Source organism: Ictidomys tridecemlineatus, chromosome 10, assembly GCF_052094955.1.
Source record: "Ictidomys tridecemlineatus isolate mIctTri1 chromosome 10, mIctTri1.hap1, whole genome shotgun sequence".
Lineage (NCBI taxonomy): Eukaryota > Metazoa > Chordata > Mammalia > Rodentia > Sciuridae > Ictidomys > Ictidomys tridecemlineatus.
Window position 1 is genome coordinate 130,709,045 of NC_135486.1, and position 14,091 is coordinate 130,723,135.

General features: G+C 44.5%; 1 protein-coding gene across 5 annotated transcripts; it reads right to left on the reverse strand.

Annotated features, from left to right (window-relative positions):
• Nucleotides 1–354: 354 nt before the first annotated feature.
• Ldaf1 (lipid droplet assembly factor 1) lies at nucleotides 355–12,909 on the reverse strand. 5 transcript variants are annotated; one of them, XM_013357997.4, is made up of 5 exons: nucleotides 12,769–12,909; nucleotides 10,256–10,455; nucleotides 3,969–4,137; nucleotides 3,384–3,522; nucleotides 355–1,095 (listed from the first exon to the last, which is right to left on the reverse strand). In XM_013357997.4, exons 2-5 carry the CDS (start codon nucleotides 10,349–10,351, stop codon nucleotides 1,014–1,016), a joined length of 486 nt encoding a protein of 161 aa, XP_013213451.1. In that variant the 5' UTR covers nucleotides 10,352–10,455; nucleotides 12,769–12,909; the 3' UTR covers nucleotides 355–1,013. The 5 variants fall into 5 exon arrangements, with proteins under 5 accessions (XP_013213451.1, XP_021581117.1, XP_021581118.1 ...); XM_021725442.3 differs by lacking the exon at nucleotides 12,769–12,909 and adding an exon at nucleotides 12,591–12,747; XM_021725443.3 differs by lacking the exon at nucleotides 12,769–12,909 and adding an exon at nucleotides 12,316–12,502.
• Between the last annotated feature and the right edge of the window lie 1,182 nt (nucleotides 12,910–14,091).

Here is a 14,091-nt window from a genome sequence, read left to right on the forward strand (position 1 = left end):
ATGGCACCTGGTGAAAGTTAGGTCACTGGAGGAGGGGGCATCCCTTGAAGAGGATATGCAGCCCTCATCCTCTTCTTTTGGTTTCCTAGCTGCCCCAGCCATTCCCTGCCACATCGTCTGCCATGATGTACTGCACGACCACATGCTCAAATCACAGGGCCAAGGGACCATGGGCTGAAACTATGAAACTCTTGAGTAATTTTTCTCTTATAACACTGATATTTCAGGTATGTTACCTTTACAGAAAGCTGACTAATGCAGTCTTCTGGCATATGAGAGTCAAAGGGGCAGATTTTCTTAAAGCCCACTCAAATACATATTTAATAAGATCCAGCAGCAAATAAACTACTGAAGTAAAAACCATACAGGATATTTTATTTTTACTTTGTAGTCCTCTCACTTTTTTATTTTTTTTTAAGAAATGGCTGAATAGGACAAGTTCTTTAAAATAATATAAAAGTACCAGGTGCAAATATGTAAAAGGTCAATGGCACTTAACAGCATTCAACAGTAACAATTGAAACCACAACTTTAGAAGTTTTCAAAAAGACTCCTGGCCAAAAAGTATGGATTCTTCCAACTCTGAGTGAACCCTATTCCAAAATGTTGCTGTTCTTTCTGATAAAAAAACAAATAAGGCAGAAAAGCTGGTTCTATTTTGGATACTTTTTTCTCCTTATCTCATTTCAAATGAGTGAAAACAACTACCCTCAAAAAATAAACAAATAAACACCCTAAAAAACAATTCACTATTACTCCCAACTGGGGCCCTGGACATAAGCCCTAGGCTCTGGAGGCCCAGATCCCTGCCAAGGTCAAGCTGCACACGTGGAGAGCGTAGGGCAGGGAGGAGCCATGCTGTCCACAACAGGATTTTACACATAGTGAGTGGAAAGGCCAGGGGACCCAGCCACAGGGTGCCCGAATGTCCTCCTAGGCCATAATCCCAGTGGGCGAGTGTGACCAACAGCTTTCTGGAGATGCGGGAGGAAAGTCTGGTTCCAGTCGGCTGGTCACTCCTGGTAGAGCCCCTCGAAGTCTGCGGCCTTCATAGCCAGCTGACAGTCGGCTCTGGGGTTCTGCTGTATCAGCAGCCTGTTTGGTGACAGGATGAAAATGGTCAGCACAGGGCCCTCTAAAGAGCAATGCTAAGAGAACCCCTGGAACAGATGACATTCTCTGCTCTTTATTTTAGCTGCCTCTTGTCACCACACAAGATTTGGGGCTAAATCCATTCAGGGAAGAGGAAGTTGAGGGCATGAGAGGTCAAAACAACTGGGAGGCGGGCAGGGTCAAGGCCCCTTTCCCCACTTCTAATCTGGATATTGTTTTCCCCAGTTAAACAATAATAACAAACAATAACAATTGTTGTCAGCGTCTCTGCCAACAATCCAGTGAGAAAGGCAGGGCGAGCAATGGCTTTATTTTACCATTTGTTTTGCCATTACCGAGATCAGAGAAGTTAAGCAACTTGTTCAACATCACGTTATTATCACCTACGCACCACCACGGAAGAGCAGCTGTAGTTATCTAGAAAGCTGCCCCTTGCCCAGCTGCACATTTGTGAGGCTGGGTCCTCTTCAGTTATGCCAATCAGAACAACATGCCACAGTGGGACACATGCAGATGACAAATGAGAACCCAGCTGACTTCTACTAGGGCAGATACTCAAGAGATTTGTAAAACATGAAACAATGTCACTGACTAATTTCATCTTCTTTTGGAAAATACAGTTGTTTTTTTTTTTTTTTTAACCACACCATGTTTTTCATATCCACAGGTAATATTGTTCCTTTTAAAGTTAAGAGTTTAAAATTTTCTGTTGTAATTTTTAATAATTAACCCACATAAACAAACAAAATCTCCTTGCATTAAGTATGGAGATTTTGAATAATTTTTAAGAATCTCTGCGTAAGTGAAAACCACAGGTCCCCAGTGCCTCTAGGGAGGAGCAGGGGAGGATAAGGAGATCAGGGGCAGATCTTGGGTTTTCTTTTCAATCTCTTCATTGATAAACAGCCATTCAAATTTTGCTACTTCCTGTGATGATTTTTAAGAAGAAGGTGCATAGGCAGGGAGGGGTTTGGGCTCAGGAACATCACCCTCAAAAAAATAAATAGGCCACTGTGCCTCTTTTTATTTCCTTTAAGCTTAACAGTGATCAAAGCATTTTAGAAAAGCTAAATGTGACTCCATGGATATCAATTAAGATGTCCTGTGGAATCACCCAGTGATGTTAAATTATACCCACTTCTACATATAGATGACAATAGGAAAACCTTTTGGTAAGAAGTTCAAGGGCTCTTCTATATGAGAACAAAATTCAGGTGAGTATTGATTCTTTTAGAGCAAGGGATGGCAAACCACGGCCTGTGGGCCAAATACAGCCCACTGTTAGTACAAATAAAGTTTTATTGGAACTCAACTGCACCCACTCATTCATGTATTGTCTGAGCTGCTTTTATGCAGCAGATTCTAACAGCTGTGAGAAAAGAGCAGGGCCTACAAAAATTGAAATATTTACTATAAATCTTTCCAGAAATTTCCAGAAGTCACTCAGTGTCTTGACTAAGAAAGCTTTAGTTAATTGAACTGGGTTATTTAAGCCCCTTCTCTGCTATACTAAAGCTTTGGGACTTGGCTTCATTCTCCCTATGATGGAGCTAATTGTGAGGATTACACAAAATGAGGCCTGGAAAGTGCTCAATAGATGTTAGCCACCATCTTCAAATGACCCAGAGTTAAAATCTAACCACAGGACAAAAGTGTCACCTCTGAAAATCCTTCAGAAGGGCAGCACATTATTGACTAGCACAGTGTCTCAGTCACTTCAACACAGCTCTTTTCCCACTATCATCTAACAGACTGCTGCTCCTCCGGTCAAGGCCAGGGAGGCATATTTTATGAACAAAATCTATACACACACGAGACTTGTACTTGGCACACTGAGAAACTCACCCTCTAAAGCGCAGAAGGGATCAGGGCAGATTATGGGGGCAGCAGATTCCTGCTCCTATACCACTCTGGAAGATGGAGTAGAGAGGGCCATTTTTTCCTGTTGTTTTCCTGCCTACTCCCACCACACCCCAAAGAACGCTTTGATTTTGTAAACTAAATCAACATCCTTTTAAAGGAATCAATAACTACCTCATGGAGCTGCCATGACAATGAAATGAGGTCTCTATATGATGAATGAAGTTAATAAGTTTTTTTGTTGGAATCTCCACTGTAAATTCCCATTTGATGTCTGATGTGTACTGAGAACTAATAAAAAACACCTGCCTCTTACAACTAGGCTTCTAGACATCAACTGGGGTTAGCACATTGTCCATGAAAATGGACAAGATGACATTGATCACACTGTTCCATTGACACGTATTTACCTGGGAGAAAACCAGAAGCTGATGAGGCTGGACACCACCATGTAGGACACCATGATCGTCCCCGACAATGCGACTGATACAAAGCCCAAACCACAGAGGACACAAAGCAGTGAAAGGCCACCCACAGAGATGACTAGTCCTAGGTAAAGAACATGGTTAAGAGAAATATTCATATAAAACAGGTTGAAAATGGGCAGACCCAGGGCCAATGTATTTTACAAAATGACAGATAACTCAGATTTTGTTATGTAAGATTTTCCCCCCCAAATCCAGATTCTTGGCATTATTTAAAAATGGAGTGGGCCCCAATGCTCGGCAACTGGCCAGCCCCATAGTTGCCTCCAATCCCCACTGTTCACAAATCATACCACACTTGGGCCTCTCTGCCTATTTTTGTTATCTATTGAATTTGAGCCTCAGAGAGAGTGAATAACTAACTGTTCAAAATCACACTGGTGGACTCCAGGGCCCGTGCCTTAACGACCCTGACAAGCCACCTTACTTGGGAACCTTTGTCAAGAATGGTAGATGCCCAGTAAACACTGCCCTCCCCACAGAGTCATTCTCCAACAGCTGAGCAGATACCTTCCAGCAAGATGACCCCCACGAGAGCAGCCAAGGAGGTGAACACCACCAGGAGCAGGAAGAACCCAACAGGTACAGCCGACACAGCAATGAACACCAGCAAAGTGAGGGCCAGAAAGGGATGCCTGTCCAAGTACTGACCCACCGGAGACTTCATGAAGGCAACCACCTGCAGGCAAAGGACAGAGAGAAGGGGACTCAGTGCCATGTCTGAATTCAGGTTGAATGGATTCCCCGAGCTGTGAGAAGCACAACCAACATTCAGAAAGTTGGAGGACTCTTGAGTAAGATGTCACCTCAAGACTTCTCCCAAGACAGTCCCTTGGGCAGCCATTTAAGGCAGCTGTGAGACAGGAGGCAAGTTTGAAGTCCCCCGCCCAGTGGCAGGATTTATGAGCAGATATGAGAACATAATTCACATGCAGTGATCCCCAAAACACAAGTGCCACAAATGGTGAGAATTTGGGGGCAAGGTGGAAATAGGAGGGTATGACAGTTCATGCTGATAGCAACCAAAGTGTTGGGTTCACTCTGCTAAAATAGAAAAGGCTGTTCCATGAAGCCACAGCCATCTGTCTTGTGGCTTCAGCAATGGCTCTTAAGGAGAAATCTCTCAAGGCATGCCAATTTCACTTCCCGGCAGGTTACAAAATGGCATTATGCCCACTGGCAATACAGCCTCCTCACTAAAGACCTTGCTATTCAGCTTCTCTATTGTCTATCCAGAGGTGACCATACCAGGAATCACCTCTGGGCCAGAGCTGCCCAACTCAAACACCCCATTACTAGAGCCCAGTGAGATCCTAAGTTATAGCACTAAAGGAGAGAGGGAGGTAGAGAGGCTTTGTGGGGGGGCAGGCTGGGGTCTCCAGCCATCTAAGGTCTTGATTGCTTTCTGTTCTAGTCCAGGTGGGTCCTTAGCAAACACCCCTGCCTCATCTGACAGACTGAACTCTCTCCCTGATGCTTATACTCAAAAGAGCCCAGGGAGCGCGGCGAGGCAGAATGGATGAGCGCTCAGGTAAGGGGCAACAGTGCATGCAGCGAGGGGACCCTGCCAGGAAGGGACACCTATACAGCAAGAGGAGCAGATGAAGCTGGGACACTCAGATGGCAGGCACAATTTAAACTTTAAAATTGATAACTGATTTAGGCACTAATAAAATTTTTAAGTATGTTTCAAATAGGTTGGTCAGGCTGATCTAGTTTTTTTAAACTGGAAATTTCATGAATATTTAAGATATCAAGTATTTCCAGTGGAAATTTGCTCTAAGGGTATGAAAATAAGGAATATAGGTTACCTTATTAATGACTTTCCATATTAATTACATGCTGAAATTATAATGTTCTGGGTAAACAAGGTTACATAAAATATATTATTGCAATTATTACTTTTGTTAAAGTGACCACTAAAATACTTAAAATTATATATGTGACTCACATAATGTTTCCAGTGGACACCACATGTTTAAACTTTACCTTGAGGGTGGGATGAAGCAGACTGAGGGCATCTGGGCAGAACTGTAACAAAACTGAAAGAGTAATTCAAGGAAGATAAACCTGGTGCTTGTGTGAAGAGGCAATTAGGGTGACCTACAGGACATCAGGCAAGATACACCAATGGCCAAATCTGGGCTCGATGGCCAAGGGGAGGGAGATGTAGACTGGGAGTGGGATGGAAAATCAGCAGGACTTGGGGAGAGTTTGCATGGGAACCAAGAAAGGCAAGACAATCCTGCTTCCAGTTCTTAAGGAAGTCTGGGATCTACAACCAAAAAACCAGAAAGTCATTTAGATATGTAGACACCATTTTCAGACTCAACCAGCTTAACCCAGCAACTGTCTTCTCCCACAAAGGATGGCCCTGCTCAGGCCCATGTGTCAGGAAGTGGAGGCCAGTTCAGCCACACCTAGCAAGGAGGATATTTGTTAGACACGCAGGTGCCAGGCACTGTTTTGATTGCTTTCCTATTTCCTACTTTCTCCCTAAAGTGGTATGAGGCAGGTGATGAGGAACACCCTAACATTATCTAAAGCCCAGGCATGAGAATGGGGGTGGGGGGATACACAATGGGAGGGTGGAAGTGGAAGCAAGGCAGCTTGTCACACAGCAACATGCTCTGCGACTCTCCATCCCCATCCTGGAGATACATGGCCCCCACCTACACTTTACAGGTACAGTGCTTCACTGAACAATGCAGGACTGTCAGGATGGGAGGAAATGGTTCCACTGTGTTTCAGGCTCCTTGTGAAGGCCTCTCGAATGGCATCATGGATAATCCTCACCACAAGACCGTAGGCCTGGCCTTGCTTATTCCAGAAAACAGAAGATGGAAATAAGCTGAAGTGACTTGTCCAAGGTCAGATAATGGTGATTTATTTATAAATATAAACCCTGGCTTGGAAGGTTCCACAGCAGGGCCAGGTGGTCAGGATCTGAGGCATGAAGACTCCGCCCCTCCACCGGAGGCTACTCAGAGCCAGGCAAATTCTCTGGGGTTAGAATGGGAAAGACAACCGGTGACTCACTGTCTCTTGCTGCCAGAAAGCAGGAGGGAGAGGAGCCAGGACTATTTAAAACCACTGGTAATCACAAGTCAAAGGTGCTGTGTGACAGCCACTCCCACATTATAGTCCCTGGGTGCCGCTGGCATCGGATTCAGAGTTGTCACACAGGTGCCCAGGAATGTTTGTTCAGAAACACCCCTTGGGTCAGGGAAGGCCCAGCAGGAGGAGAGAAAACCATGTGGGCAGAGAAAATCTACATTAGAAAATGCCACCATGGTTATCTGCCCAACTCATGGGCCACCTCTCCTGTTCCCTGAGAACAGCCTCCTCCAAGGAAGGAGCAATGAATGAAAGTCCCCAGCCCAACAGCTACCTCCATGCTCCCAGGAATCAGGCACTGAGAATCCCAGGTCCCTAAGGGGAGGGCTTCATTTGGGTGCTGAAGGAGAGGTGAGAAGTCAAAGGTGCCCACATGAAAGAAAAGGCCAAAGAATCAGCCAGCAGAGGAAAAGAATGAAGCAGACACACAAGGAAAAGCTAAAATGAAAAGCTACACAGAGGAGCTAAAATGCCCAAGAGAGGCATGTTGACAGTTACCTCTCACCCAGCAACCTGCATGACCCCAACTCCCTCAGAGGGTCAGTCCTGCTTCACTCCTTGCCTTGGTTTCTAAAGTAGCCTTACATTTCCCAAAGGCCTAAAAGGTCCCATCTCTTGAGCAGATTCTTGTATCTAAAGCCTAAAAGTAAAGACAATAAAAACCTAACCAGGCATTCCAGAGGTTTCCCAGAGAGATGGAACCCACATCAACTAATGCCCAGTTATTCTTACCTGCAGTTCCAAGGGCTCATTAACATATGAGGAGAGGGGACACATTATCTGGGGGAAAGAAATCATCTGAATTTCTCAGACAAGGGGTTATGTCAATTATGGTATGTCAATCTGCTGTCCTTGCTGATAGACTTTTGGGCAACAACTGTTCTGGAGATCCCCACGTTGATGTGGAAAAGCTGCAAGACTCATCAAGCAAAACCAAAAATCCAGAAAGACACCTGCCATGACACAACCATCAACATGTAAAAATTACATTCTAAAGAGTCATAATAATTATTAATAATAATCACCACCACTGGGCCTATAGGTGATTTGCTCTCCTTTTCCCTCTGAGTCACTTCCCTGAGTTGACAATGCAATTAATACTAATATAATTAATATAATTTTTTAAAATTTAAAAGAAATACGCTATGACAAGACTATCTGAAAACATCAGGATGTAGACAGCTAATAATTTTTTCCTTTGATCTGGGAGTAGACTGGCCTGGTAGTTATCTAGCCCAAACCTATTCTGGTGAACACAGCTGAGGACCTGAGAGGAAGAAATGCAACCAGTGAATTCCTCTTTGTTGAAATGCATACCTCAGAAGGCAGATGTAAGGCATGCCAAGTGTCCAACACAGCGTGTGGCATATAATAAGTGCTCAATCAATGGCGATGAATAGACAATCCTTATTATTTGTAAATTCCACATCTCTGAGAACTGGCCTCCTCATTAACATGTATTTGTAACCTCACAAACGATACTTCTGGCTTTTGAGGACTAATGGATGTGTGCACAGCAATGAAGAGCTAAGTCACCTGACCTACATTCCCAGCTGAATGGAGAAAAATCAAGGAAAACTCAAGGAGAAACTCTGCCTGGTTTCAGCTCTTTCAATGTGTCCTTATTAGGTATGTCAGTCAGCTTTCCACTATTAAAACAAAAACCAGAGACAACTGACTTAGAAAAGGTTTATTTTGGCACAGTTTGGAGGTTCCAGTCCATGATCGGTTGACCCTGTTGGCCTTGTTGGGGCCTGTGGCCAGATAGCATATCATAGCTGGAATGTGCAATGGAGCAAAACCAGGGGAAAAAAAGAATGCAGAAGGAGCTGGGGTCCAACAATCCTCTAAAAGGGCCCACCCCCAATGATCTCCCATTAGGCCCCACCTCCCAACAGTGCCATCCTGGGAACCAAGTTTTTAACACATCACATAAGCCTTTGGGGGACACTCAAGAGCCAAACTATAGCATCATGTTTAATGCCATAATTTCACATTTTTGTGCTTTTGGTTGGTCATTTCACTATTTAAAATGGCCCCAAGTGTTGTGCCATAGGGTTGGTTGCCTAGTATTCCTAAGGACAAAGATATGCCTTATGGAGAAAAAAATTCATGAGTTAGAACACACATGTATTTGTTTGAGCCATGAGGTTCAGTATTATTGGCCTTGAGATCAATGTTAAGGATCAACGACACATATTAAATAGTGTCTTTAAACAAAAATGCACATAAAACAAGGTTAGGTATTGGTCAGCTGATGAAAAGTTAGGACCAGGAGAGAGAAGGAACAAGTGTATTTCTCCTAGGAGCAATGGTTCAACATTTGCTGATCCCATGTTTGTGGTCACTTTATAGAACATAACTACCACCAGTGAATGGAAACAGCTATGAATGTGGAAGGCGCATGAGGACCTGTCTTACTGAGCTAACTTTTAATAACAAGATTCTCAGCCAACTGATTAGAAAGCCACTTGACCAGTTTAAAAATAGCTTGGCAGATTTACAGAGTGGCAGATGCGTTCTGGAGTAAATCCAGAAAGGACCTCTGTAATAGCTCAAGTAGACACCAGTGGGACCATGCTGACCCACAGAAAAAAACAAATTACAAAATAGTTCACACTGTTACATCTGCATGTGTATTTTTATGGACATAGTGCATAACACAGTCTAGAAAGATATCAAGTATGACTCTTCAGTATATAATTTTTACATGTTGATGGTTGTGTCACAGCAGTTGTCTTTGTGGATTTTTGTTTTTGCTTGATGACAAAATGTTAATAGCATAATTTATGAAAGGTATATTGTTTTCCATGAAAAAAAATGCTAACAGGCATATAGAAGAAAGCAATAAATATGCAAGAAAACAGAATATACCCAAGTCCCCTTGCCATCAAGTGGCTACAGAATACTTTAAAAGTAGTTCATTTGAATTGCAATGTCCTGTAAGTCTAAAACGCAAACTGAATTTTCAAAGAGTACAAAAAACAATGTCAAATATCAGAACTTTTTTCAATAGTAATTTTTATAATGATTAGAGGTTTAAATGATACAACTGTGGACATATCATCAGATTAAATAAAATGCAGTCTTAAAATTAATTCACCTACTTCTTTTTACTTATTAAATGTGGCTATTAGAAAATTTCACTATATTGGCTCAAATTATACTACTGGCTAGGCAATTGAATTTTTACTGGAACCTGAACTCAAATCTTAGAGTAGACTTTGGCCTCTCATTTTCAGGGTAACACATAAGCCAAAATTAACAATAAAACCAGAAAAGGATGGTATCTGTGGCACAGCTTGAGAGTAGCCTCTCTGAATCAAGTTAAAGAATTGCACCTGCCACTAGCGGTGATCATCCAACCAAATTCTGGTCTATAAGTGGAAATGTGTGTGACTTCTTGGAAGCCTTCTTAAATTGAAAATGGTTTGCAAATCTTTCTTCTGGCTCTCTTCCCATCCTATTGTCTGGAATATGGATATGATGGCTGATGCTCTTGGAGCCACATTAAACAACCAGTTTGAAAGTTCACAACTTAGACATGGCAGGGGGGGGTGAGCTAGAAGGATCCCTGACTTAGCTACAAATTTCTTTTACTAAGAAAGAACGAACTTACTGTTATTTACATGAGCATTAACTTGAAATTTTTCCATTATATATAGTGATTGGAAACTGACCTTTGAGTTATTCTGGAAGGACTCTAGCAGCAAAGACAGCTTCTTCTGCAGCTCCTGCAAGTCCTTTAAGGTACTGGTGGGCTCCTCTTTGGCCATCCTGGGACTCACTTCAGTCTCTTTGGGGATTAATTCTCCTAACAATAAATTCTCCAGTGTAGTGATCTGTCCAATCTCTCATGTTGCCCAGGCTCTCACTGTCACTGGGGAAACAAAAAATTTCTTAAACCATTAGGGGTCTTCATCAAACTAGTTCAACAAGAGTTTCTACAAGTTGATGGCAGGCATGTAGATAGAGGATGACTTGACAATGTTTATCAAAATTTCAAATTTCATATACCTCGATACAGCAACCTGTTTTCTAGGACTCTTAAGGAAATCATCAGGTAAGCAAAACATACTAAAAAGATGTGCATCACATTTGTTTATAGCATATAATGAATGGTTCACAAAAAAAAAAGCAGCTAACTATTTGTGAGTAGCAAAATGGTTAAATAATGATAAACTCAGTCATTAAAATAATGGGGCTATTTACATGGTGACATGAAAAGATGTCTATAGTTTTTATAAAAAAAATACAAAATACTCCATTTTGTTACATATAGATTTTATATAATAAAATTTTGTTATATATAGATTTTATTGTTAACATTTTGTTACATATAGATTTTATTCTGAAGAGTAAAAAAATGTAAGACATATAACAAAATGTTAATAGTACTCTCTGAGAGCTTATTTTTTTTTTATCTTGATAAATGCTGAAAAGAATACACAAAAAAGCAAGACAGCTGAATACATTATTTCAAATCTCACTGCTTCACCCTGCCCATACCCCTGAACACCTTTTTCAAACAACAGTGGCCTTGGCTGATTTCTCTTCTTTCTTTGCTTGGCTTGCAATGACACTGTGCCATAAATCACTATTTATGGGTAAGTCTCTTCCCACTAAGTAACAAGAGCCATGCCTCAGGGATAGGCAGTGCCACAATTACACTCTGTGATCAAACTGCCAGGAATTCCTAGGACTGTCTCAATCTCACATAGCTCTTATTAAAGAAAATTTGTTAAATATGTTTTTAATCTGTTTGGGTTTTTAAACAAGGAAAAAAAATCATTCTTATATTTCCCAGAAAAACAACTGTCTGGCTGGACACAGGTATCGCTTCCCTTTCTGCCTTAGAACTAACCTTCTGACCTATGGTACAAATACCTAATAGATTTTGTCATAGTGGCCAAAATTAACTGAGAGATCCTGACATTTATTTGCCATAATGAGTATCCCACAAGCTAAACATGTTACAGAGGCGATACATAGCTACTAATATCTACAAGGTCCAGATGCACATTAAAGCCCATGTTAACCGCTCCAACTAGAGATCATCTCTCTTTAGACAGGGAAGGACAGATTCCTCCACCACCATATTCTGTCTTTAAAACTGCAGCAAGCACAGATCTTGAAGTTGGGATGTTCCCAGCTCTTGGTTGCCTCAATGTCATCTCTGAAGCTGGAAGAAACAAGCTCAAGTCCCCTTACAGGTTTCCTTTGGCCTGGGAAATCCAAGCGCCACCCAGACCGGTTTGAGGAGTCAGATTTGGGCGAGAGAATGCCAAGGGCTGCAGTCCTCAAATACATCTACCTGACCATCAATTCCCAGACTCCCAGTCAGTGACTCCTCCTCACAAGGGCCTCCGCTGGCACTGAGCAGTCTCTCCAGAGGGAGTAGGCGACTACCCCACAAAGCCGATTTGATGCCCTTCTCTGCACCGTGCGGGCCGGGCCAAGCCACCACTAGCCAATAAGCTCCTCCCCTTTCGAGGCTCTTAAGCCCCGGGCTCTCCCACCCCCGCGCCTCCGGAAACAAACGGCTACCCGGAACATTCCAGCTGGGGGGGCGGGGGTCGCATCTCCTGAGGGGGGAAGGAAGTTCAGGGCGCTTCAATCCTTAAAGGCCGGGAGGACCTAGGGGAGAAAGGGGTGTGACGCAGGTGTTGGAAGGTCCCCGCATCTAAGAGGGTTCAGAGACACAGAAACAGGAACTCGGGGAGGTTTGGGGAGAACCCACCTTCGGTTCTTGCAACTCCCTTCTCTGCAACGACCGGGGATGGGGTCCTCGGAAGAGAGGAGGGAATGGTGAAGGGGAGGGCACCCGTTTTCTTAGACCCTGGGAAGGAGGTTTAGACGTCCAGATGGTCCAGATGTCGAGGGAGGGCTCCACATCTTCCCAACCGGGTTTCCCAGGAAGGGGCAGGGTCTCTGAAGGCGGGGTGGGGCCGACAACCCCTTAACAGATACAGGTGTAGGCAGGTGTAGGGGGGGATGGACCTAGTCTCCTCCCACCTGATAAGTCCCCAGTCCTGTCTCAGCGACGCGGAGGCTTCAGACACCCTGGTGACTAACGCCCGGATCAAGCGCTACAGGCGCGGGGCCCCGCGTCCCTCCACTCCCCCAGGCTGGCCGGCAGGGTCTAGCCTATCGGGCCCCCGGGCCCCGGGCCCTAGAAGTCTCGAGCTCTCACCTGGCGCAGGAGCCGCGCAGCCCCCGCCGCATTTGCGGGCGGAGCACTGGGAGGAGCGATGAAGAGGAAGGAGCTAGGCGCTGGGCAGGGGCCGCCGCCCGCTTCCGCCGCCCCTCGGCTCCGCTTGGCCCCGCCCCTCGGCTAGACTCGGCCCCGCCCCCGGCTCGACTCGGCCCCGCCCCCTGACTCTGCTTGGCCCCGCCCCTCGGCTCGACTCGGCGCCGCCCCTTGACTCTGCTCGGCCCCGCCCCTCGGCTCGGCTCGGCTCCATTCGGCTCCTCTGGCTCCTCCGCCAGCGAAGGGAAGGAGTGGGCGCAGAAGCGCCGATCCGCGGTGCCGCAGCTTGTGCGAGCGCTCGCTCCACCCACCTGTGGAGCCACCCTGACTAGTTCTGAGAGGTTTATAGAAGAGCATTCTGAGACTTAGAGATCTCTCCTACACCCACGGCTTGGAGTAAAAATTCTCCGGTATCCCCAGGCAGGTGTAGAATGGCAGCTGAGAAAGGAGGGTTTCCCCTCTAAGATAGCCAGCACCACTCTTCTGGAAGCGTCTCTGGAGCTAGAAAGCGTCATGAGGAACCGCCTTGACTGGATGGAGGGTTTTCACCATTACTCCTCAGATGCAAATGTCATCAGCCAGTGAGAACCTTAGAGACGGATTTGTATTATTGTTTCCATTTTACAGATGAAAAAGTTGAGAGGCAGAAAGAGAAAAAGTAAATAAACCCAAATCCCACAGCTCACGAGGAAGCCATGTTTCCTGACCCTATATCCAGACCTGAGGAGAGGATTTCTCAAAAGCAGTGCTATAACCATTATGGATGGGAAAACTCATATTTCTGGGCACAGAAATTCTGTTGCTGAAATAACAGGCCCCCCTTCAGCTGTGACAACCAAAAATGACCCTAACAGGGATCGGGGGTGGGGGTGCAAGCAGGAGAAAGTCATTCTAGTTTGAGAGTCACTGCCATTGAGCATAGGAATAAAGCCCATAGGCTGAGGTCCAGCAGTCCTGGGCTCTGGCCCCATGGCTGTTTCTTACCGTGTTACCTGGGAGGAGTTAACTCTTGAGCCATGACTTCATCCATAAAACCCAGATGCTGGTTACTACCGAATAATTTTCAGGCTTTCTTTCCAAGGACCTGTGTAGACATCTCTTTTCTGTGGCCTGTGTCTATATCCACCTGGAAAATAACCCATAAGATAAAGAGAGGTCACATAAAGAGAGGTTCTAGTGAGGACTGCTAACAATGGCTGTCAAGAAGGAAGGCACTATTGGGCACATAGTGGAGCTTCAAAAATCTTCAAGTGTGTAATTGCTTCT

Coding starts and splice junctions, on each gene's coding strand:
- Ldaf1 (XM_013357997.4), bottom strand. CDS start 10,351: ATGGCCAAAGAGGAGCCCACCAGTACCTTAAAGGACTTGCAGGAGCTG. Junction 4,138..10,255: donor CCTTCCAGAATAACTCAAAG/GTCAGTTTCCAA, acceptor CTTTGCCTGCAG/GTGGTTGCCTTCATGAAGTC. Junction 1,096..3,383: donor AGCTTCTGGTTTTCTCCCAG/GTAAATACGTGT, acceptor GTCACCAAACAG/GCTGCTGATACAGCAGAACC.